The sequence below is a fragment of the Myxocyprinus asiaticus genome, chromosome 8 (assembly GCF_019703515.2).
Source record: "Myxocyprinus asiaticus isolate MX2 ecotype Aquarium Trade chromosome 8, UBuf_Myxa_2, whole genome shotgun sequence".
Taxonomy (NCBI): Eukaryota; Metazoa; Chordata; class Actinopteri; order Cypriniformes; family Catostomidae; genus Myxocyprinus; species Myxocyprinus asiaticus.
The window spans coordinates 51,669,332-51,695,464 of NC_059351.1; the positions used below are offsets into that span (position 1 = coordinate 51,669,332).

Below are 26,133 nucleotides of genomic sequence, written 5' to 3' on the forward strand. Positions count from 1 at the left end.
TTATTTAAAAAGTTGCTTTATCCTTGTGCTTCTTGGATAATCAGTCATGCAAATATTTTTTTTATATTATTCGGATGAATCCGTTATTCGTTCTGAAGTCATTGTTCGTGCCTTTCCGAATAGGGTATTTGGCTGCAGGCACATCAATAATGGGCACAGTGGTGGGTGTCTTGAAGCACATGGAAACCATAGACAGGAAGAGGGAGGGATTGGTCTGAGACAATGGCCTGGAATGTCGTTTGGACCCGTAGCTTTGCGAATATTCACCCGTTTGAGAGATCGAGTTACATCCGCTACAGAGACAGTAAGTGAACTAACATCTACTGTGTCGGGTGTGGGAGTTCTCTCCATGGAGGCGATGTTGTTTTCCGCAAAATTAGCATAAAAGGTCTTTAGCTCATCCAGAAGAGAGGCGGTGGTTTTCACAGCAGAATGTTTAGTCGCTTTCAAGTATGTTATGATGTTAATTCCCTGCCACACACTTCTCACATCGGCGGTGTGTGCATCCACTTTGTTCTTGTATTGGTGTTTGGCTGCATTGATGGTTTTGCAGAGAGTATAACTCCTCCTTGTTACCGGAATTAAAAGCAGAGGTCCATTAAGTACCGTACGAACATCACCGTTAATCCACGGTTTCTGGTTTGGGTACATCCATATTGTTTTGGTCAGCACCACATCTTCTATGCACTTTCTGATTAAACACGTAACGGTATCTGTGTAGACCTCAATGTCATCATCAGAGGTGGACCGGAACATCTCCCAGTCCATATTATCAAAACAGGCCTGTAGCATAGTGTCTGATTGGTCTGACCAGCACTGGATCATTCTGAGGGTAGGAGCTTCCCGTTTCAGTTTCTGCCAGTAAGTGGGCAGAAGCAGAATGGAAGAGTGGTCCGATTTGCTACATGTGATGTATTGGTAATATTTTTGCGTGATTGTCCTAAGGTTGGCTTTGTTAAAGTCCCCTGTAACAATAAACACGGCCTCATGGTGCGGGGTTTCCTGCTCACTTATACTCCTGTACAGAGCCCTTAGTACTTGCTCTGTGTTGGTTTTTGGAGGAATGTACACGGCTATAATGATGACTGCTGTGAATTCTCTTGGTTGCCAGAATGGTCGGCACAGTAACATGAGGTATTCCATATCAAGGGAGCAAAAAGACCTGATAGAGTGTACGTTCCTTCGATCACACCATGAATTGCTGATCATAAAACATACGCCCCCTCCTCTGTTTTTCCTTGAGAGATCTTTATTTCTGTCCGTGTGATGCACTGAGAAACCCGTAAGCTCAATTACTGAATCTGGAACCTCAATAGACATCCAAGTTCCTGTAAGGCAGATAATGCAGCAGTCTCGCATCTCTCGTTGATAGGAGATACGTTCTCTAAGTGTGCAGAGCTTGTTGTGCAGAGACTGAATATGGTGGGTGGAATTCGTGGCGTCTGACCCTTACGGGGATGCTGTCTCTCCTTCTCCTTTTTCGGATGCACTTCTGTGGTTGCAGCCATGCGTTCCAAACAAAGGACTCCACTGCTGTTTTTGTAAACAGAGCATCATCGGCATTGTGGGAACTCGAAGCTTGGTTTGTGATGTGTGACTGAAAAGCCAATGTCCAGAATAGTTTGTCTGTCATATACAATAACACTGACAACATCTAACACAAAAATAACATGAACTAAGAACATTAAAAACAGAAAACTGCTAAGCTGTGTCCGGGCTCACAACACGGCTGCCATCCTTGGTGCCAGTTACAATCATCGGGGGCATGTGACATTATCAAGTTTTCATGTCACGATAATTTCTGAGGCTTTTATCATGGTATACAGTATTATCAAAGTATTGAATTACATTACAAAAATGGGTTGAACGATAAACTAACTTTATTGTTGTTCTCTTAATCAAAAGTTCATGAAGTTCATAAAAAGAACCCTGAACCCTAAACACCATAGCACATAGCCAAATATAACATTTAGCTGATGTATTAATATTTAAATGGTTATTCCACCACAGGGCCACTGATCATTACAGATCAGTACAGATCTTGTCTTGTTGAAGCTAATGTTAAAGTAAGTGTAACGGTGGCCAACAGATAGATAGCAGTGCAATGTGTATAAACCTCACTCTCCTGACCTTAAGAGATGCACGAGCGACTGACATTAGAGGCTGTAGCCATTAGTCTCCTTGTTAGCGTACCCACCACCCATGCCGGAGATGCCCGTTCGAGTCCCATATGGAGCAGGTAGAACAGGAGCATCACAATGGTGCTGTGACAGATGGGAGTGAGGTTTAGGGGGGTGAGTGTAATGGTGGCCAGCTGATAGATAGCAGTGCAATATGTATAAACCTCACTCTCCTGACCTTAAGAGGCGCACAAGCAACTGACACTAGAGGCTTTAGCCTCCTTGTTAGCTCACCCACCTCCCATGCCGGAGATGCTGGTTCAAGTCCCATACGGAGCGGGTAGAACAGGAGCGTCACATAAGGCTAGACAAATTTTATCGAGCCAGATACTAGGCTACAACAATAGTATGCATGTTTTTGTTTTTTTTGTTTTTCTGGATAGCAAGCGAGTTGCTAATATATAGCTAGGTGCTAGCTACAACTTTAATAACTGCAAGTTCACTCTCACTGTATGACAACATACGATTGCATGGAGTTCCAACTTGAAATTAATATTTAAATCATCATTGTGCCACATTGTCGTTATTAATTACAGGACTTGTAGTATTATCTAATTCCAACTGTATTTTAGTTGTTACTATGAGATAGAAACGTTACAGTGTAGCTAGCGGAATTTTAGCAAACTACTCTCTGGCCACTAGAAAGCAAACTACACAGTATCTGCAAGTGACAACAGGAGTACACTTTGTTTGTCATCGTAGTTGTCACATAGCTAGTTGTCTCTTAGAGTGTTGTCTCTCAGTTTGCAAAAACAGTTTGAAAAACTAGCATAACTGTACCAACTTACCTTTATTTTGCTGAATTGAATGCAGTGAATGTCCTGCAGATGAAAAGGCAATGATGACTGAGACTCTCAGTTCCTATTCGGGCTCCACAAAATACAGAAAGTCACACAAGTTTGAAACAGCATGAGAGCGGGGAAATGGTGACAGGGTTTGGTAATGCCAATCTCTTTTTTAAGGGAATACCAATAAGAAAGATGACAATGCCAACGAAATATTAACCCAATCAGAACAAAAGAAAGGGCACACAGGTTTGAAGTACCAATACAAAAAGGGTCAAGAGATGTAGATACAAATGTACAAAAAATATTTTATTTAACAAGATGAATCAGAAGGGCATTGGTCCACTCATTACATAATTTAAAAGTACATAAAAATTATAATGAGCACAGGCAATCTGCTGCGCGATTCATAATAGGCTTCACACTCAAAAGGGACAAAACAAGTATATCTTTGCCTGTGCTATACTGAGGGCTGAGGCTTAGCAGCAGCAGGTAGGTTAGCAGAGCACAGCAACCCCCCTATAAAAGTGTACACTCACTAATACAAGCACAAAGGTGAATCAGTTGTGAATACACAGCACTCAGCATGTGACAGGGGCACCACCACCATAACTGGAGAATGGCTAGTCCCCTACACTGGGTCCTTAGCTCTTGAGAGAAACAGAGAAAAGGAAATCAATACAAACAATAATAACATCATACATGAACAGCATATAATAAACCAATAAACAAAACTATGGCCACCATTAACACTAGAACTACCAGAATTCTATAACTACTAGAATGGCCATAGCGGTCACTCTGACTGTTCATACTAGACTGTACCGAATGTCATTTTTGTCATGTCATATTTACATTCGAAGCTTCTATTGAGGTTTAAGAATGAAGCTTCTAATGTCTGTCGTCATATTTTATGACGTCATCACCCTAAAAAATTGAAAAATCATCGAACAAAATCCTCAATTTGAATAAAATAGAATAATATGGATTAAATAGAGCACCGAGCGCCAATCGAACGCAGATAGGCCTACATAATACGATCTTTTTTTGTAACATATAATAGAGTAAGAGCTGCTAGACTGCCCTGGAAGGTGCGTGCCTCGCTTTGTGTCTGGCAAGCGGGAGAGCAAAGTTTTTTTACCACTGTGAAAATGTTGTTTTTGAAAGTCTAAATGCAAACAAACATGGATTGAAGCAGAATATTTCGGTAGATAAAAACATGTTGTGAATTTTTGAAATCTTTTTTCAGTACATTTTGACTTTTGGACTTTACAACGCTCTGGAGTTATTGGAAAAGTTTGGATCACACAAATCGGAAACAATCTTATGCAGCCACCACTGGAATCAAAATCCATGAATAAATGGATCTGTTATGTTAGTATAGGTAATAATAAACATCAGGACACGAAATTGAAATTCTAATGAATGTGAAAATGTATTAGTTCATCGACAACCACAGAACCTGCTATTGTAGCTAATTACAGATACAAATTCGAATTAGATCAATATTCTATTATTTTCTTTGTAAAATAAAAACAAATCTTAGGATATAATAACTTATAAAAACATCACCAATATGTAGTTCAATGCATAGTAAAAACTGTTATAGACATACCCAAACCCAAAATGGCCAAAACAGTTAATAAAGAACATGAAAATTTGCTAAACTGCGGGAAAACAAACTGATTTAGAAAGCAATATTTGTTTTACAGTGAGCAAAAATATCATGCTGTAAAATCATAAAGAAAATATCATGCTGTAAAATTATAATCAAAATATCATACTGTAAAATTATAATGAAAATATCATACTGTAAAATTATAATGACCGCATTCTCCTATAAGTGGGCTCACTTGAACAAGGCATCTGGTTGTTTTGGGGGCACAAAAAAAAGATGCTCTGAAGCAAGGCTAAAGCCTCTGTGGCAGTCAATCTCTTTCTTGCTGACATTTCAAAGCTAAATCTAAGTTTTAGCTTAGCAATAGCATATAAAAACAACTAGAAAAAATAGTTGCTAGGCAACAGTGGGTTGCGCATCTTCAACGCACATCTTCAACGGCGGGAAAAAGTAGCGAACTCTGAAATGATACACCGGCTATAATGCGTACAGTCAATATGACCGTTAAGGCCATTCAGGGTAGAAATACTCAGAACTCTTTTGTGTTTTGTAATTTTGATAAAATAACAATGTTAAAATAAAATATACATACATTTAAGAAAAGTCAGGGTCCTATGGTTATATAGGTTTATTTCAACAAATTTTTTACATTGCAAAAATTTTCAATGGTCAAAATGACTGCCTTGGTAGTTCTAGTGTCAAGAGGGCTCAGAGCTAACAAACTCAAACAAAAGGTCTTAACCCACACAAAACAAAATCTAAAAGTGTAAAGAGCAGGGAAGAGAGAGGCTGATGACAAATCACCCTGCTATGATCATCTTAAATAACAAAATAAAATTCCAAATAGGCAAGGCAATCAGCCAGCAAAGCTTGATACGAGTCTCACATAAACAATCGCTAGCACACAAAACTAAACCCTGGGTGCATGAGCTATCTGGTTAGCATAACATCCAACAGCAACAACACATACTTTGGAGGGGAACCATCAGATACCGGAAAGGGGGCGGTAATTAATCCGTGATGCGTGTCTAGGTGGCACGTAGCCACTCTAATATACTTTACGAACACATGCTGATTGGCTTCCAAAACCCACCTATTACTAAAGGGATGTGTTACAGTAAAACATATAGAACTGTTCTTGTACAAACTGTATGATGTAGGTCTCATTGCAGTTAAAATATTGTGTATAAAAGAGATGGCCACCATTATATACAATATACCACAAATGATAAAACTATGGGAATAAAGGAAGACAGCGGTCTATCCCACTACACTTATAAACTGAGGTCATAAGAGCCGAAGTTACAGAATCACCCTGAAAAAGAAAGAACGAAATATTCTAAAACAAAATAATTACAAAGAAAATAGCATATAATTATTTTTTATTTATTTATTTGTTTTTTCTAAATTAGAGGCACAGGTCTTCATGGTTGGACCAAATGTCACTTTACATAAAATCCCTCAGCTGGACACAACAAATGCTTCTGTGGACATTGATCTCATTGGAATTGCCCAGAACAACCAAGAAACAAGTATGTTAAAAATATTGGTGTAATTTAATAAAAAAAAAATATCTGAGATTAACCACCAGTAATTACAGACAAATGTGAATGTGATAGCAAAATGAAGAAAAGGGAACACTACTAAACCATGTTTACTTACTTCTTTACAGTTTATTGTATGCCATTCTCTCTTTCTATTTCTTTAACAGAATCAGCTGCTGTGGCTTTCATGAGCTACACCACAATGGAGAACGTACTGAGACCTGACTTCTTCAACACATCAGATGACTCAGTTAAAACCATGATGTCCACTGTGATCTCAGCTACTCTTCCCAAAACTGACAACACAAAACTCACCAAACCAGTCAACTTCACACTGAAACACATCAGAGTGAGTTACCTTTATATCAGATGTTGAGAAATCATTGATGTGCTAATGAGACATTGAAGTTGACCTGGTTGTGTAAACAGTAAATTGTTTGTCCCATTTTGTTCAAGTCTTTGTCTAATTTAAGTTGTGATGAATGACACTGAACACCGACACTGAATGTTCTGGATGTTTGTTCTTTATTTAAAGGAGTTTGTCTCTGGAGGCAATCTGTCCTGTGTTTACTGGAATATCAGTGAGTGGATTGTAGATGGTTGTTCTGTTGTAAAGACCAACAGCAGCCATACTGTGTGTTCCTGTGATCATCTGTCAACATTCGCTCTCATCATGCAAACCAGCAGCCCACCAGAGGTAAGAGAACAGGTCAGACAAGTTACATTTTTACATGTGGTGGTATGGTGGCTACATGCTCAATTTGGTAATTTTTAACTATTATTAACCATCACTTTTGAGCTCTTGAGAAAGGCAGGTAACTTCAGTTTGTTCCAGGTGAATTGTTCCTTTAGTAAGTGTGCAGTGAGTTGATTTAGATAAGAGCGTCTGTGCTCGCATATAAACTAACGTCTTCCAGTGGACCATCTTGTCAATATTTGTTTGTTGCATTGATTGAGATTTGGGGTTTTCCAACTGTTGGAGATATTCAGAATATACTTATTCCTAATAGTATTCATAATGGTACAAACACTGAAATGAGTTTTGATCTGGAGCAGAAAATGATGCTGAGTTTCCTGTTTGATGTGACATGATATTTTCTCAGGATGATCCACTGATGAAAATACTGAATTTGGTGGCTGTGATCGTGGGGCTGGTGTTTCTCAGTTTGGCCCTGTTGACTTTTGCTTTTTGCCGGTGGAATCCTGGAGTGAACAATGTGGCTCGAATCAACCTCTGCTTGAGTCTGCTGTTGGCTCACCTTCTGTTCATGCTCACACAACAGTTCCTGAACTACATACTCCCCAACCAGGTGAGAATTATTGACACAACTCCAGATGAAATGTATTTTTTATTATAGAATTATAATAAATATAATCTCTTTCTGTCTTTCACTGTCTCCAGGTGTTGTGTGCGGTGATATCAGGTGTTCTGCACTTCTTCTTTCTCTCCTCCTTTGTGTGGATGTTCATTGAAGCTGTGCTGATTTTCATCTGTGTGAAGAACCTATCACAGATCAGCTCCAAACAGAGGGAGGTGCTTAGCAGCAGATTCATCATTGTGATTGGATATGTGATTGCTCTGGTTGTGGTGGGCGTGTCTGTTGGACTGGTTCCTGAGGGTTATGGCAGTGAAAAGTAAGCTTGTATTTTTGTTTTAATTATTATTCAAATGTAGTTTTAATTTAAAACGTGTGCTATGATTTAGTGCCTTTTTAAGTAATCTGTGGATATTTATATTTTGAGTATTTCCCCATTAACAGATGCTGGATTAAAAGGGAAAAAGGATTTATCTGGAGTTTTCTGGGACCTGTTTGTGTCCTTCTAGCAGTAAGTTTTACAGTATGTTTAAACATACTGTATATATGTATACTGTATATATATATATATATATATATATATATATATATATATATATATATATATATACTGAAACTCAAAATCAATTATTTTAAGGTGACGTTTTTTTGTTGGGAAATATTTTTATAAAAAATAAAAAACTGAAATATCTTGCTTGCATAAGTATTCAACCCCCACACATTAATATTTGGTCGAGCCACCTTTTGCTGCAATAACTGCTTTAAGTCTTTTGGGGTAGCTATGTACCAGCTTTGCACAATGTGACGAAGTGATTTTGGCCCATTCTTCTCGGCAGATTTGCTCCAGGTTGTTCAGGTTGGTTGGGTGATGCTTGTGGACTGCAATTTTCAAATAGTGTTACAGATTCTCAATAGAATTGAGATCAGGACTTTGACTGGGCCACTGTAGGACATTTATCTTTTTGGTCTTGAGCCACTCCAACATTGCTTTGGCCTTGTGCTTGGGATCATTGTCATGCTGAAAGGTGAATTTCCTCCCAAGCTTCAGTTTTTTAGCGGACTGAAGCAGGTTCTCTTGGAGTATTTCCCTATATTTTGCTCCATCCATTCTTCCTTGAATTCTAACAAGATGCCTAGTTCCTGCTGATGAGAAGCATCACCACAGCATGATGCCACCACCACCATACTTCACTGTAGGGATGTTGAGGTATAGGAAGTGTTAGGTTTGCGCCACACATAGCGCTTTGAGTTTTGGCCAAAAAACTCTTTCCTGGTCACATCTGACCACAAAACCTTCTCCCACATAGCAGCTGGGTCACTCACATGCTTTCTGACAAAATCCAGACGTGCTATCAGATGGTACTTTTTGAGTATTGGCTTCTTTCTTGCCACCCTCCCATTCAGGCCAGCGTTATGCAGTGCTCTTGATATGGTTGACTGGTACACCATTACTCCACTCCCAGCCACTGAACACTGTAGCTCCTTCAAAGTGATTTTTGACCTCTCTGTGGCTTCTCTCACAAGTCTCCTTTTTGTTAGAGCGCTGAGTTTTGAGGGACGGCCTTTTCTTGGCAGTGCCTGGGTGGTGTGGTGTGGTGCAGCTTCCACTTCCTGATTATTGATCCAACTGTGCTCACTGGGATATCCAGACATTTGGATATTATTTTGTACCCTTTCCCTAATCTATGCAATTTTATTACTTTTTCTCTAACTTCTGTGGAATGCTCTTTGGTCTTCATTTTCCTTCAGATTCACAGCCTGACCAATGATCCTTCAACAATGGGTTTTTATCCAGAAAATGTGATTGCAACTTTAATGATTCACAGGTGGATGATAATGGTAAAGTAACTGTGTCCTCATTAGGGCAGTTTCTTTCATCGGTGTAACCTGGCAGCTTCCAAAGCACAGGGGTTGAATACTTATGCAAGTATGTATGTATATATTTATAAGTTGCAAAAAAATTACTTTCAACTCGACTCGAAAACAATTGACTTGAGACTTGACTTTGACTCAAAATTTTACGACAGTTTTTCCCATCGGTGCGACTACAGTGTTGGCCAACTCTCCTTGTCTCTCTCGCCATTTATGCACTGCATTTTTCTGTTAAGCGAATTAAAATGGCATATGCATGAAAAGTGGAATGAAACAGTGCTATTCGCTGCCTGGATCAATGGAAAAACCAGCCCAAGCGTAGAGCAGCTGCACTTATACGTCTCGTAGACCGGTCTCGAGCTCTTAACCTCACAGCTCACATTACAAACCCGGAACGGACCAGTGAGAAGCACGGCGTAAGTCACGGAAATATTTTAATTCAGCACAGAATTCTCTGGTGCAAACCTCTTGGTGAGCAAACATTAAACGGCCCGACAAAACAGCACTGACTCTGAGAAAACACCTTAACATGCACACATATATTAGCAGCCTTTTTATACATCACCACCTTTATAATGAATTTACTATAGTAACACTAACTGTATTGACTGTAGTATTTTAGGCAGACATATATTCATAATAAATATTATATTACCACTATTGCTCTATTAAATTTATAATAGGCTTCATTAGGGAAGTGAGGGAATATCATTAATGTTTGTTACAACTATGGCAGTTTATAATTTTTTTTTTATTTTGTATTTTTTTTATTTTTTTATTTATAGTTTTAAATGTGTTTAGGATACTGTTTTTCTTTGTAAAAATGGCAAAGTTTGTTTTATAGAACTCATGTTAGATTTTACCATGATAGTGACGATCCATGCTTGGTTTTACCTGAGGTTACCACGGTCAGGTTACAAATAAATACCACTGTTTAAACTATTAAAACTATGGTACATTTTCATATGGGCAAATGCAAAATAGAATAAAGGGCTTTAAAGCCTTAAAGATTTATGGACAAAGCTAGTATTCCTTCTGCGTAAAATCTGTTCTCTTTTTAAAATTGATAGTTTATTGATTTCCTGAATACAAATTAAATCCACGATTAAAATAAAATCTTATGTACTTTATTAGACAAGTTTAAATAAATAAACAAGGCAATCCCTTAAAGTAGTCAGTTTTAATATTTCAAATTTAATTAGCCTTATTCAGGGTTTATTAAACTGACCAGTTGCAGATAAAGAACAATTATATAACTATAAGACTTGACTTGGACTTGGACCTCAGGGACTTGTGAACATGTCTGGTATACATTATATTGTATATACACAGGGTTGGGAGAGTTACTTTTGTAATCCACTACAGATTACAGAATACATGCTGTAAAATATAATTTGTAATGTATTCTGTTAGATTACTCGAGGTCAGTAACGTATTCTAAATACTTTGGATTACTTCTTCAGCACTGGTAGATTTTTTCACTTGTTTTGACTATAAAAACTCTGCCAGTACAGTAAGACAAAATACACATGATAAAAATACATTCTCTGAAAAACCGAAATATCTTATACTGCATAAATACAAGATAAATCAAACTGATCTTGTTTTAAGGATTTTTAGATATTTTTACAGGAAAACAATACAAAAATTATTATCAAGAAAAAGATTTTTGCCCTAATATCAAAGATCTTTCTAGAAAAAAATAAATTATGATCCAACATGAATTTTCTTAAAAAAATATGATCGTGCCTGGTAACATGTGCATGTAAAATGGCTAGAAATAGCATTTTAGCTTAGCGTAAAGCTGACAACTTACACAAGGTTTATTTCTATTTCTTGTGCTTCAGACTTACTTCAAACTTACTTCTCTGTCTGCTCGTATGAATGTAACACATCATAAGAAAGTGTTTCACCGCTGTTCAAATGCACTTTGGATCGCATCATTTATATGTATAAATGTTTTCCATCTGAAAGGACTAAATATTAAATGAAACAAATGACAATAAAATGCAAAGTAATCTCTTCAGTAATCAAATACTTTTTGAATGTAACTGTATTTTAATTACCAATGATTTATATTGTAACTGTAGTGGAATAAAATTACTTATATTTTGTATTTTAAATATGTAATCCCATTACTTGTATTTCATTACTCCCCAACCCTGTATATACATATATATAATAAAGCAATATCACACAAGCAAGAGTGCTGTACATCAATCTATCAGCACAACTGCTGTAGGCATGAGGCAGCAGGTAATCCCAGCCATGCTGATTTTATATTAGGGGCTGTCTATTTAATGTGTTAACTCAGTGAGATTAATTGTATCAACAGTTAACACATTAAAAAAATAACACAATTAATCATGTCCCAGACTGCTCCACTTGAACAGGCAACGTGCAGCTGAAAAGGCAACAAATCACACTTACTGAGAGCAGACATTATAAGATCAGGAAGTGCTGGATGAAGCACAACTCCAAATGCTGTGGTCTTATGAACTGTTTTTTCAAACACTGTTTACTTGACACAGTGACCTAAAAATGCTGCATTAATGATGAAATGCAACCAAAGTGAGACGCTCCAAAAGCATCCATTTGACGCATGTGTTCATAGACCTTAGAACTCAGTTATCGGTAAGATTTCACATCCTTTTACGTTTAATATATCATGATACGCTTAATTGATCATAAAAATATAACCTAATCTAGAATAAATATTATGAGCTTCAGAGTAATAAGTAAATTCTTTAACCTGCGAGAGCATTAAACGCCACACATCTGTCAAACCCAACTCATCTCGAGCCTGACTAAGGAATTAGGCCCCTTTTGTTTTCTTATACTCTGAGTGTCCAAGTTTTCATTCATTACCAAATTAAAATCTCTCCCTGTAACAGTTATTTCCTTAGCCTCTGTTACTAAGATAGATAATATATATATAAATAATTTTTATTCAACTTTTCTCCTGGGCGATTATATGGGTAATTCTACAGAAGTGGTGCAAATTCAGGGTTGGATAAGTTAATAAAAAAAAAAAAAAATAAAAAAAAAAAAATCTTCCCAAATTTGTTTTACATTTGTATTGCACTGTATCTAAAATTTATAAATTCACTATGGGTACACTGAAATATTTTAATGAATTTTCACAGTTATTCCTAAATTTAGACAGTGTCCCTATTTTTGTCAATAACGAAACATAAAAAAATAAATAAAAAAAAATTAATAAAAAAAAAAAAAAACCTGTAATAAATAGGAAACAACTACATATTCTTCATTTTTTGTAAATTTGTTGGTGCCTATATTAATTTTTAAGTAATTTCTGAATTATTTTCTGTTCCCTATTATACTTTAATTTATGCAACTACTGTAAAAATCACTTTTTTCTTTGCTAAATGTAAAATATCGAAGATACAATGTTGATATTCATAGAACACGTCCTATCATGGTCACCATAAAAATAAAAAATAAATCATGGTATAACATTCATTGTTTTGGTAGTGACCTTATTTCATGGAACACCCTTTACTAATTTGTTTTACACATCAAGTCACTTAATGACACTTTTAGCAAGTATGTTCAGGTTTCAGGTGTGTTGTGGTCTGGTGTACATTCACCTTTAATTGATGTACAAGGTGGAGTTGTTTCTCTGCAGAAGGTCTCTAGTTCTTTCTGTGCTTTCTTCCATGCCCTATGCTGTTTTTCACTTGCGTTCTATCTTGCACATGTGCATCTCTTCTCCCTGTCTGTCAAGTCTTTTACATTTTTAAATGTTCCCTTTTGCTTTTGTCTTAAATTTTTATTCTCTTTCTTTTTGTAAGTTAATTGTTTATATCTTTTGGAATCCCTGATCCTCCGCCAATATTCACATAGCTGCTCAGCTGTACGCTTGGGCACATTTGCATCTCTTGTGTCTATCTGCCTGTATCAGTCTACAAGTAAAAACTTACATAGATTTACACTCACTGAGCAATTTATTAGGAACATTATGGTCTTAAGTGTCCAACTAGTTCTGCTGTTTTAGCCCATTCACCTCAAGGTTCGACATGTTGTGCATTCTGAGATGATATTCTTCTCACTACAATTGTACAGAGCGGTTATCTGAGTTACCGTAGCCTTTCTGTCAGCTTGAACCAGTCTGGCCATTCTCCGTTGACCTCTCTCATCAGCAAGGCATTTCTGTCCACAGAACTGCCGTTCACTGGATTTTTTTTTAGTTTTTTGTTTTTTTGCCACCATTCTCAGTATACTTTGGAGACTGTTGTGCGTGAAAATCCCAGGAGATCAGCAGTTACAGAAATACTCAAACCAGCCCGTCTGGCACCAACAATCATGCCACGGTCCAAATCACTGAGATCACATTTTTTCCCCATTTTGATGGTTGATGTGACTATTAACTGAAGCTTCTGACCCATATCTGCATGATTTTATGCATTGTACTGCTGCCACATGATTGGCTGATTAGATAATCACATGAATAAGTAGGTGTACAGGTTTCCTAATAAAGTGCTCGGTGAGTGTATATATTATATGTATAAATTATGTATATTTTAAAAAATAAAATCTGAAAGAACAACTTATTATCACTACCAAAACAAATATGTCAATACCAAAACATCCATAGCTTGTTCGGTAATGACAAAAAAATCTTGCCCTTATATTAAAATGTCAGCACAGTAGAATTCTAGACGTTACTCATTTGAATGGAGGAAAATCATGAAAAACTCATGTCATTTTTTCAAATGTCACATTTTGTGTTTTATAAGAATAACAGCAAGTTCAGTAATGACACTTTTAAAAAACACATCCAGGTTTTCTGACTTTAAAACACTATTATTTCAAAATGTTAAAATGCATCTACTCACCACATGGTCCAGGGAGAGGAAATTGCATTATTTGTCTTCCTGGTCACATAGTTAGGGGTGTAGCCAAGTTTTGCTTCAGTCCAGTGAGACTCTTTGTGTTTGTTTCGGTATAGAAAAAATGGAGGGCAACAATTTTTCACTCAAAATATTTATTTATTTATTTATTTTTTAAGGCAGAAAACTCATGTTAACTAAATTTCAATAGGACTTGACAAGGTGCATTATGTTTAAGTGTTTAAAAAATTATGAAAAATCATTTAGGTGTTTAATTTTTAAGTGTATTTTTTGGGGTTAGATTGGGGGACATGTGCCACCCAATAGAAAATAACATATAAACCACTATTTTTTAAGATTTGTAAAGTTATTACATAAATTATTTCTATTGCCTCTGTTAGAGCTCAACTTGACTTTTATAAATATGTGTCAGTTGCCTATATATGTTTAAAAGTGCATATATATATACGTGGGGGACAGCATTTTGCACCACTAAGTGGTTAATTGTCCTTCTAAATCCCCTCTCACTAACACAAATCTTCCATCCTTATCTATCTTACAAAATTCCTTTCTAAAATGTAAATGGTGTTTAATCAATATTGCTAATCATCTTTTTGCTGATGCAAAGGATGATGCAAATACTTGGGCTGATACTAACTTCTCTAATTATAGATGTTCCTCTTTACTTAAATGTGTCTCTTGTAAGAATATAATTTCCCCTTTATCTCTCTTAAGTTTCTGGAGTACTTTCTTTTTATTCAACTATTTAAGCCATTTGTGTTTAAAGTCATCTTAAGTTCCCCAATGTTGGGCCTCATATATTTAGATAGAAGACAAAGGCAGGCCTAATAGTCGTAAAAGCCTGACTGAGGCCTACGTTATAAATCTTACTGATAAAAACCGTGCCAAAATCAAACAAAGGGAGTCCAAAACAGACTACAAATCCCATGAAGCCTTGCTCACTAAAGGATCGAACTCTCAACTCCTATTGGATGAGGCACACGACAGAACGCCCCTCAAACATGACTTCATCAGGAGTAGAAATATCTCTGAGATGCTTCCGGGATTTGCTTCCAGCAACTTTGCTCACCGTGTGTAGATGCAGCTCATCGCTGCTCTCAGGTGTAGCCTCGTGACACAAGGAAGTAACGTACGACTTGAAACTGTGCCCATAAAATCTCCATCTCGCTGGAGGAGTTGAGATTACTCTGTGTTCCACTGAACACTCTAACAGATCCAAAGGAGACCGCTGAGCCATCTGCATCTTCATCCGTTTGCCTGCAGAAGTGAAGAGAAAATATTTCTCTTCCCTCTTCAATCAAGTCGACGTTGCTGATTTCTCCGCCAGCCCACCGAGAATCAGCAGCCGTATCGCCCGCCGACAGAGCGAGGAAACAGCCTCCCGTCATCACCCGAGCCTCGAGGAACCGAGTCAGAGTCAAACGACGGATGAACACACACTCTTGCTGCATCCTCATGCGATTCAAGTAAGAGGTTTACGTCTGGGCAGAGATAGAATATTATAGTGTGTTTTCTTGTGTATCAAGGTTATTGCTTGTACGGTTTACGGACCGCCGAGTCCGCTCATTGCTGCTAATAATACTGAAGGTATTACTGTAATGTACTGTTATCATGAATGAGATCTGCTGTGTTGTAGTCCAACCACATTGGACTATTGTGTATTTCCGCCACCGTGGGTGAGACCGGCACACTGAGTTTATCCATTAAAGAATCAATGACCGTGGGACTGTTTACGGGGGGTTATTTACACACTGACTTATCCGGAACTGATCCACCTCTCTCCCATTATCATTACTCTTAAAATAATATTAATTCCCCCCCATTCATCACAATTATAATTTCAAAATTAAAGTCAAAGAGGGAAAGTTTTAATCTCCAAATCAAAATACAATCAATTAATTCCCCTCTTCTCTTCCATAACATAAAATTTAAGGTTGGATCAGTACCTTAATTGTATCATCGACCATTTCCAATATTTCGACCAAAATTTCGCTCCCTCCAAGGCGTTCATAAAGTAATTCTCCTGCTCATCTAAATTTTGCTGAGGATGACTGTTGATTTTCCATCCCATAATCTCCACTGACCGCTGAAGTTCAGTAAACAATTTTTCACTGTCCATTCTCAGAGACCATCTAGGTAAGTTCCTCATAAGCATTCCTTCCTCTTGAATTTTTTCATTCATTCTCTCCATCTCCTCCGGGAAACGTGTATTATAGTCTTTAACCGCTGTTTGCATGTTGTCATATAACTGCTCACCCTCCATCCAGAATAAGTTCAATGGGACTTAATTTGTTTTTCATGCAGCTTTTTGTGCACCCATCTGAATGAATTTCGTTGATGTAGTATTTTTGGTGAAAAGTCCTGACCAGATATACTCTGTAGCCCTCATGTATTATCTCTCTCTTTGCCCATACAGCTCCCAACACTTTCTGTTTCATATTCCATGTTAGAAATCTAACCACAATAGATCTTGGCTGTGAACCCTCGTTGGAGGTTTTCCTCACAAATGTGCAGTGTGCTTGTACTGTTATTATCTGTTCAGTGATTCCACATGCTTCTTTCAGAAATCTTTCAGCGAACCCCACTATATCAGTACCGTCATTTCCTTCTTTTGTCCGATGAATTCGTGTGTTGTTCTGCCGAGATTTATTTTCTAAATACTCAGTCTTCTCCCTCAGCATTTTATTTTGATATTGTCTCTCCTCTGTCTTGGCTGTTCGTTCCTCCATGTGCTGTATACGTGATTCCATTTCTCCGACATTTCCTTGTAAATTCTTTACATCCATTCTTAACTCACTCATTTCTCATTTAGTGTCCTTTGAAAAACCTTGAAATTCTCTTCTGAAATCCACAATTTCGTCTTTCAATGCTTTCAACAGTTCAGTAGCCTCACTTCAAGCCATAATGCCAACCTCTTTATGTCCGCCTTGTTTTTTCCTTTTAATATTACTTTTTGTCTTTGCCCGGATCTCAATAACATATCAAGTGAGCAATTTGATCATCTTTAAAAGCTTAAATAAGGGAAAAAGTCATATTACCCCGACAATTCTAGAGGGGATTTTAAGAGTCCGTTTTACCATGCTGATTTCAAAATTTTGTTTCATTACAACAGTGACAGTGTTTCTTTTCTTTTTTAAGTCAAATTGTGTCACATTTGGCCTTCCATACACAAATTATGACTCATTTGGCCTTCCATACACACTGACACTGGGAAGTATGAGCAAGTCAGATGGTGAACTCACAACAAAACTCCTTAACCCTTGGAAGTAGCAAAATCAGTGAGTGCAGAGTCAACACAACCTAAAAGGAGCAAGGAGCGAGGAGCACAATGTCCACGCCACCATCGAATAGGGACAGAGATAGCAATTTGCGTCTCCTCCCTCACAAAATGGCAGCGCATCTATGAAGTGGTCCAAATGAGTTCCACAGGCTTGCCGTCTCCTTATGGAACCCAGGGAGAACAGTAACGTCAAAGAAGCACCCTGCATGTTGGTTCACCGTAACTGTAGAAGAAAAATGCTCTTTTCACTCCTCTTCACTCCCAGGGCCAGAGAAATGTGTGATTCTCATGCACCGTTTTGCAACAATATGGCCACCAGACTAGGATACACGCCAGCTCTAGGAGCATTTCTGACGGATGAGAGTGGAACTTCAGCCCAGTGGAAGGGAGATAAACACAAGGAAATGTTCTGTGTCCATCCTCTCTCCCTCTCCTCAAGTCAAGATCCGGATCCTCCAGGCTCAAAGCTCATGTTGCTCAATATCGGAGGCTGCAGAACTGGAGTAATGGGCATGTGTGGCCTGTAGTGAGATGTGGCGAGCCTTGATGAAGTGTTGTCGTCCTCGGTCCATCACAATGCAGGAATCCACATGCAAAACTGCTCATTTCCAACAACATCCTAAAGTGTTGCCACTCAAAATGGAGAACATAATCCTCGTTTCAGCACGAGTCTCTAGAAAAGACACAGCCTGAGACAAAATTTGAGTGATGATGCTAGAGTGAGAACTTAAAAGGAGCCCATGACGTAGCTCCTTAGGTCCATTGTTAAAGCTCCATCAGCCAACAAACTGGCATGACTATATAAGGGCTTCAGACCACTTGCGTGCCACTATTGCATCAGCGACGAAAAAATATATTGCCTTCTAAAGACACTTTTTGTGTTGTCTAATTAATGTTTTACTCATCTGCTACAATAATAGCTAATATGCTAATATGTATGCTAATGCCTATAAATATATTTAAAATTCAATGGACTGTTGCACCATAAGGAAAATTAAAATTGAAATTGATATGACTCTTCTGTGTTTTCTGCAGTTAAACACAACTCTCTTCATCAGCATCATCGTCAGCCTGAACTCAACTCTCACAAAACTGAATGCAGGAGTTTCACAGATGAAACAAACTAAGTAACAAACACTGCATTTAAATGTGCTATATGTAATATTTTACTGTACTAAATAATAAAATGACCATAATATGTCATTAGAGAATTAGGAAAAAGTTGAAATACTGGCTTCTCCGATAACAATGCACCAGTCAGTATATTCTACATTGAAGTTTCCATTCTGGGCCAGAATTTCTGTTTATGTTTTGGCCTGTATGATTCCGCCCACCGCCCACTCACAATAGTATTTCGACGCTGCCGGGTTGCCAGATTTGAACAAGTTTGCAGGCAAACAACACTGTGTACTGCAGCCATGGAAGCCAGCAAACGAACCGAATCAGAGATAACAGATTCCACCTGACCTAAAAAGCCTCACCATCCATCTAAAAACCACCATGACCAGAGGTGTAGTAAAACAAGGATAAATATTGGAGATGCCTTTGGAAGATGGAGACAGCTTAAAGCCCAGAAATCCTTTAAAACGGATTCTGAGTTGGCTAATTTGCATGTCAACATTCTGGCAACCCACATGAGCTTCGAGTCTGGGGTGGGGCAGGCAACTCCCCAATATTTTGAATTTGGACTGCAGTACCCATTTCAAATGCTTGTTGTCAGTCTTACATATAGCACCTTTAAAACACTGTAAAGATATCCTCAAGAGACATTTCATGAATATGTTTTGTTCCCTTGCTTAATCTCTCTTTCTCTCTTCAGAATTCTGGTAATTAAAACACTGTCCCAGTTTGTGGTTCTTGGTTGCCCCTGGATTCTGGGTTTCTTCACAAATAACAGTAAGGTGGTGGAGATTCTCTTTCTGTGCTTGAACTCCCAGCAAGGAACCTTCATCTTCCTGATCTACTGTGTCCTCAATAATGAGGTCAGCCTTCTTTTACTTTACCTGTAGGATAACAATACATATGAAGTATGTCTTACAATTTCTCTTTGATATTAACCCAATTGGGTTAATGTCTCTAATCACATCCAAGTAATGTCAACGTCAAAACAGTTAAACCATTTTTATTTCCATCCATAAATAAATCTATATATTCAGGTATGCTAATGAAACAAAAAAATAACAGTTTATTAAAGTTTTGTGTTGACATGCGCCTCATTTTTTTTATTAAATAAAAAGGCAAATTTTTCTAAATTGCTCACACTTGACAATTGGGAAAATAAAATTCTTGAGATAAATCTTAAAATGTAATTTTCCAAAAATGTTAACATTTTCAAAATTAAACATTTTCTTTATGTGATGAGCTGCATGGAGAACAGCGTGAAATTCCAAGTTTGTAGACGTAGCCAACTACGCCACACTGGGAATTTCACTCAGGGAATTAAGCAATTAGATGACAATTAACCCCAGAAAGGATCACTTAGATTTGTTCCTCCAGTGAGAGGCAAGAGGCATGATTAAAGTCATAATAAGGTACATATGTTAATGAAAAATACAATGCACTGACAATAAAATGAATAAAATAAACTAAGAATAAATCAGACTGTTTTTTGCAGACAGAATGCCAACCATGTGTCATAGCAGCTCTTTCAAAAGAAAAATAATAACCGCACACTCTCTTACAAGTTTTATTTTATTACCAATGTTTTGGCAACAAGCCTTTAGCAAGGTACAATTTTCTCACAATGTAGAGCACTATAAATAGAGTCAGTCATTACACACGGGTGAAAGCAGTGACATCACATTGGACGTTTAGTAATTAGCTAACAAGCCTGTCTCAACCAATTAAGACAATTGAGATATCAGGCTGAATTGTATGTCACAAGAAACATTACTTAAGCACATTAAAAAACTCATAAAAATAATTGTATCTCATATTTTTAACAATAATAATTAATCATTTTATTTATTTATCACACATTATACATTTGCACATATACAGTGAAATTCTTTTTTGTTTTTTGTTTTTTTTTACATATCCCAGCTAAGCTGGGGTCAGAGTGCAGGGTCAATGTGGTTAAATGTGCTTAAGTAATGTTTCTTGTGACATACAATTCAGCCTGATATCTCAATTGTCTTAATTGGTTGAGACAAGGCCATGATTCCGTTAGGTGATAGACTGAGTAAATGGAAAAGTTAAAATGTAATGATGCACCTCACTGATCTCTGCCTGCATCACCTCAGTCTAATGATGGACTACACTCTTGAAATGGAATACATAGACTATCAATTAATTGCCAACAAAAGCCTTCATCAGTCAACTAACAAGGACAATTGCATCTATGTGAACTTCAGCAGTAAATCCAGGATGGACTTCAAAGACATTAGTCATTAATCTTACAGTTCTTACAAAATCTTTGTTTAAACACTGACCCTTAACACTTACTTAGTTTAATAATTTTAAACCAAAACTTGCACTATACATAAGTAATATTGGCATTATATTCATGTTGTTTAGCCAGAGAGGAACTGGCCCCCACAGTGAGTCTGGTTTCTCCCAAGGTTATTTTTCTCCATTAATCAACATCTTATGGAGTTTTGGGTTCCTTGCCACAGTCGCCTTTGGCTTGCTCGCTCGGTTTCTAAATACAGTTATTATTTAATTACTTATTTTACACACAATTCACAATTGTATTTGATCAAACTACACAATGATGACTCTAAGACATTATAGATATTACAGTTTCATTTTCTGTTAATGCATGATTTTCTGTAAAGCTGCTTTGAAACGATGTGTGTTGTGAAAGGCGCTATACAAATAAAAATGACTTGACTAATGGAATGTACAAATATCAAATAAAATACAATAAATAAATCAATAAATCAAAGAAAAGACAGTTTCAGAAGCTTGGCCAGTTTGAAGCATCTCATCTAGTAGAAGCAAAACAACGACATGCTTTACAAGCAAGAAATTACAAGCAGATATTCGCCTACCAGGGATTTGATCATATCGAACCGTGTCAAGAAACACCACTGGCAGATGTACAGGGGGCACAATGTAAATGGGGATCAGCAGCCTACCGAAGTCTCCCCGAACTCCACTTTCAGGTAGTAAAGTCAGGCCCTGGAAAGAGAGACCTCTCAATGACGCACACCACAGTGACATGAACTAGCCTTAATTTAGAATAAAGGTGGGCACTGATTGGTGAAGTACATAATGCAGCAAAAGAGGCATGTCACAAATCAGTACTACAGGAAGATGGCAGCCTATCCTTCTACAATCAAACAATACAAAACTATAATATAATTTTATATCTACTTATCTCGTCTCATTTTCTTTCAGATCAGGCAGCAGTATGTGGATTGGTTGAGCACTATTTTCCCTGGACTTGAACACAAAGCCATCAAAAGTGCCCCCCAAAATTCATAGAAAATTTCAGAGTCCATGTTCAGAGAATGAAAAGCACTACAGTGCCGTTATTTTAAAGTGATTCTATTATTATTCTTGTATGACATGTAAGTCTTAGTGATTTTCTGTTAATTGAAGCTATTAACATGTAATGGCCAGTCCACCGCTGATCGACCCCAAAGTGTGTCGGCCCAACAATAAATGTAGATGTAACTCTATTTTCTTTTAAAACATTTTATTGTTAATTGTGAATCATTTATTTTATTATATATATATAGGCAGAGGGCCATGGTATTTAAAATGTTTAGTGTGAAGTAGACTGTTATCAGATGTTTTGTAGCAATAAGCAATTCTTACTGATATCAATTAATAAAATATATAAAAATGTTCTTTAAAGTTATTTAGCATTACTGATTTTTTTTAAACACATTCAACTACTGCATGCTAAACATGAAGAACATCTGCTTCAACTTAGTTGTTCTCATTTACCAAGACAAACATTTATGAAACAAAAACAATTTTTGAAATGGTTAAATATTTGAAAACTATTTCCCCAAAACTCTGAGCACAATCTCAAAACTACATACTAATTTGTACAAACTTTCAACTTCCATGTCAAACCCCAACATAAAAACAAAGCTTTGGCCTCAGATGACAAACCACAAACCTTGATCTTAAACTACATCATACTACACAAAATGTGCAAGTGTACAGGATCAGGGAAACACTTTAAGGTAATTTTCAAAAGTTTATTTCCAGAGAGTGGCTAAGTATACTGTACATCTGACTACAGTAAAGTGTTGAGTGAAATGCATCAAAATATCACACACTCAGTATATTACGGTCTCAAAATATCCCAGTGCAGGCTATTGATAAAGATCATGAGATTTGGTGTGTTACATTTAATTCTAAATGTGAATTTAAACAGGAAAAGTAGAAACAGAATACAAAAAAAAAAAAAAAAAAAAGATATATTTCTCATCATGCTGAAGTGCGTTTTTGTACACTATAACACACAATCACTAGTGAATTGACAATACATCACACACTGAGTATATCATTGCCATGGTACACTGTAAAAGATGATGCACTGTTAAGTATCTGTAAGCATCTGTAGTAAATGTAGTAAGAATAGTGAGATGCAATAATGAAACTGAGCAGAAGTTTTCTCTGCCAAGAGTGACAACATCATTCAATACAATTAATAACAGATGCACAGACATCAGTTCTCTATACAAAATCGGTGTACAAATCCCAGCAATGATCAACAAAAACATAGTTTTCAAATAAAAAGATGAACATAACAAAACTCCAACCCTAACCCTACAAACCTAATAACAAAAGCAACTGCACATAAAACCAGACAATTTAAGTGTGCAAGACATTCATGCTGCAATGTAAAAGTTAACAAAAATGGTAATTCTCTCATCATTTACTCACCCTTATGCCATCTCAAACTTATATGACTTTTTTTTCTTATGCGGAACACAAAAATCTTTTTATGGAGATGTTCATGAGGTGTTTTTCCATACAATGCAAGTCAACAGAATCCAAAACATTCACTTCCTCGTACTTGACATATGCAAAGACAACAGTGGTTTTGCCTAGTTATGTGCCTCAGACGGAACTCTCACTGTGTAACGTTGCAGGCAGGCAGGGGAAAGGGTAGCAGACAAAGACAACAATGTTTGAACCCAAGTGCAGTTTTATTTACAATGCTGGTATCCAAACATGAATCCAAAACAAACATAAACGACTTGACTATAATGTTACAAACAACAGCACAATGTTACACCTATATCAGCTACAGATAATCAATACACGACAAGAGACAATGGCAAACATGAGGGCCTAAATACATGGACATGGGTAACCACATGACATAGACAACCAATAATGAGACTAAACTAATGAATATGATAACAAGACTAATAAACAGGAACCAATAACAAAACAGAACTGAAAACAAGATAAAAAGACAATAAACCAATAAGAACACATGAAACCAGATACTCAAATGACAGGATCAAATGAGGGGAACAGGAAATCACATGACAGAAAACAGGAACTAGGAAACAATGATGTACTTTTCAAAATAAAAGACATGAAATAAAAAATGAACAAAAACTCACAAAAACTTTACATATCCCCCCAAAAGGGGTGGCTCCTGATGCCCCACAACAAAACAAAAATATGACAAGAGTTCCAACAGGGAGCTATCAGCCAAGGCGGGCCTGGGGGCAGTGGTGGACCTGGACCTTGGGGCTGGGGTGGACATGGGCTGTGTGGCAGGGAAACCAGGGGACCAGAAGGGGCTAGAGACCACAGGGGACCAGAGGGCGCTGGAGACCATGGTGGAGCAGAATGCAGAGTCGGCAGTGGGCTTACTGAGGCATGGTTTGGCAAGACATGGCATGAAGCCTGGCCTGGCGAAACAGGGCGTGGAGCATCGCCTGACGAAAAAGGGCATGGAGCATGGCCTGTCGAAACAGGGCGTGGAGCATGGACTGGCAAAACAGGGCGTGGAGCATGGACTGGCAAAACAGGGCGTGGAGCATGGCCTGGCGAAACAGGGCATGGAGCAAGGACCCAGCAAAGGCTGAGGGGGCGGAGCCGCAGGAGGCAGGGACGCTGGAGGCAGAAGCCCAGGGAGTGGAGCCACATGAAGTGAAGGCCTATGGGATGAGGCCTCAGGAGGCAGAGCCACAGGAGGCTCATTTGTCGTGGTGACTTGGCATGATGGGATAGGCATGGTGACATGGCAAGGTGTGGCTTCAGGCACTGGATCTGGGATGGCTGAGGCTTCAGGTGCTGGCTCTTTGATTGTGGTGGCCATGACGGGAAACTCAGGCTTGGCGGCCATGATGGGGAACTCAGGCTTGGCGACCATGATGGGGATCTCAGGCTTGGTGGACATGACGATGGACTCTGATGTTTGTGAGGTCTGGGTAGACAGGGTGAATTGTTCTGTTATGGTGGTGGACTCTGGTGTGACGGACACAGTAGGAGTGTTGTTCTTCTCATCAACTACTCCCACAGTAAATGATGAACCACTCAGTAGAAGTGCCAAGTCAATATACTCCTTTAGACTTAAATCAACAAAGCCCCCAACCAACACAGAATATAATGGTTCATCCAAGCCACTGTGAAAAACGTGTTTCAAAGAAACCTCACCCAAATCCACCAACTGAAGTCTAGAACACATTCCTCAAGTGGGCGATTCCCCTGGTGGAGGCACATGAGCACAACTGCTGGGTTCATATTGGCCGGTCGAGTATTCTGTAGATTCCTGTCTGGCAGTGTTTGTTTGTGGGTGAATTCCAGTCGAAATTGATCATCTCTATGCCCTGTACTCACTCCTAAGGACAGAGCTCATGATGTGGGCACTTGGAATGGAGTATGTAATTGTACCCTTCGCTAACAGTCTTGCGGTAGGGCCCTGAATTCTTGAAAAAAAATTCCCTTTAGTTGGGAACAACCCTATAAACCCCAACCCAAAAATGCAGTTTGGAAAATGCCCTATGTGTCTGGTTGCCAGCTGATTTGAGCTCCCCGTTTACCTCTGATTCCTCCTGTAGGCATAATTTGAAACTAAAACAAAGTTTTGTTTCTGTAATCTGTAAAACAAGTGTGTTTAGCACATGTTTGTAAGTAACCCACTGTAAATTGCATCCTTACAGTTAAAAGCATTCTTGTAAGATCACTATATGTTGTAAAAATGTCAGTTGTGGGACCAAAGATGAATGTAATTTTAGAGACAAAATGGGGACATTCGCTGACATCCTCTTTACGTCATTTTCAGAATGCTGTGGGACCAAAGACGAATGTTATTTTAGGGACAAAATGGGGACGCTCGCTGACATCCGCTGAACGTCATATTCAGAGCGTCTTGCCCGGACGAAAATGGGACCTGTTGCGAACATCCAAAATGTCCTAGGAACATCCTGTAGCAAACATAACAAAAATGACCAAATGTCGACCTAAGAGGAAATTGAACAGGGACGTCCCCTGTTTGCTGTGATGTACTTAAGCATTTGCTACAATATATTATTATGTGCATACAAGTTGTTACATTGTACTTAAAGTACCTGCATTTAAATACATTTGTAGTTACAGTGTTAAACTTATGTCTGACCCTAAACCAACACTTACCCTAAAACCTAACTCTAACCCCAACCCTAACCCGAACTCTAAACCTACCCGTACCTCAATCTCAGGAGTGGCAAATGTGAATCTTGTGAGAATTTTGCTGAACAA

The 26,133-nt window shown here is 37.9% G+C and overlaps 1 protein-coding gene across 3 annotated transcripts in view; it reads left to right on the plus strand.

Annotated features, from left to right (window-relative positions):
* The window catches only part of LOC127444713 (adhesion G protein-coupled receptor E3-like), a 242,069-nt gene that overhangs the window by 24,152 nt on the left and 191,784 nt on the right, over positions 1-26,133 (plus strand). Inside the window, exons 7-15 of one of the 3 annotated variants that reach the window (XM_051704259.1) lie at positions 5,996-6,115; positions 6,295-6,476; positions 6,663-6,836; positions 7,231-7,437; positions 7,530-7,762; positions 7,888-7,954; positions 18,505-18,596; positions 19,289-19,451; positions 21,811-22,172. In XM_051704259.1, the coding sequence (XP_051560219.1) occupies positions 5,996-6,115; positions 6,295-6,476; positions 6,663-6,836; positions 7,231-7,437; positions 7,530-7,762; positions 7,888-7,954; positions 18,505-18,596; positions 19,289-19,451; positions 21,811-21,897 (1,325 nt within the window). In that variant the 3' untranslated portion in view covers positions 21,898-22,172. Of the gene's footprint in view, positions 1-5,995; positions 6,116-6,294; positions 6,477-6,662; positions 6,837-7,230; positions 7,438-7,529; positions 7,763-7,887; positions 7,955-18,504; positions 18,597-19,288; positions 19,452-21,810; positions 22,173-26,133 lie in introns of those variants that run through there. The other 2 variants (XM_051704261.1, XM_051704260.1) reach the window with 2 other exon arrangements.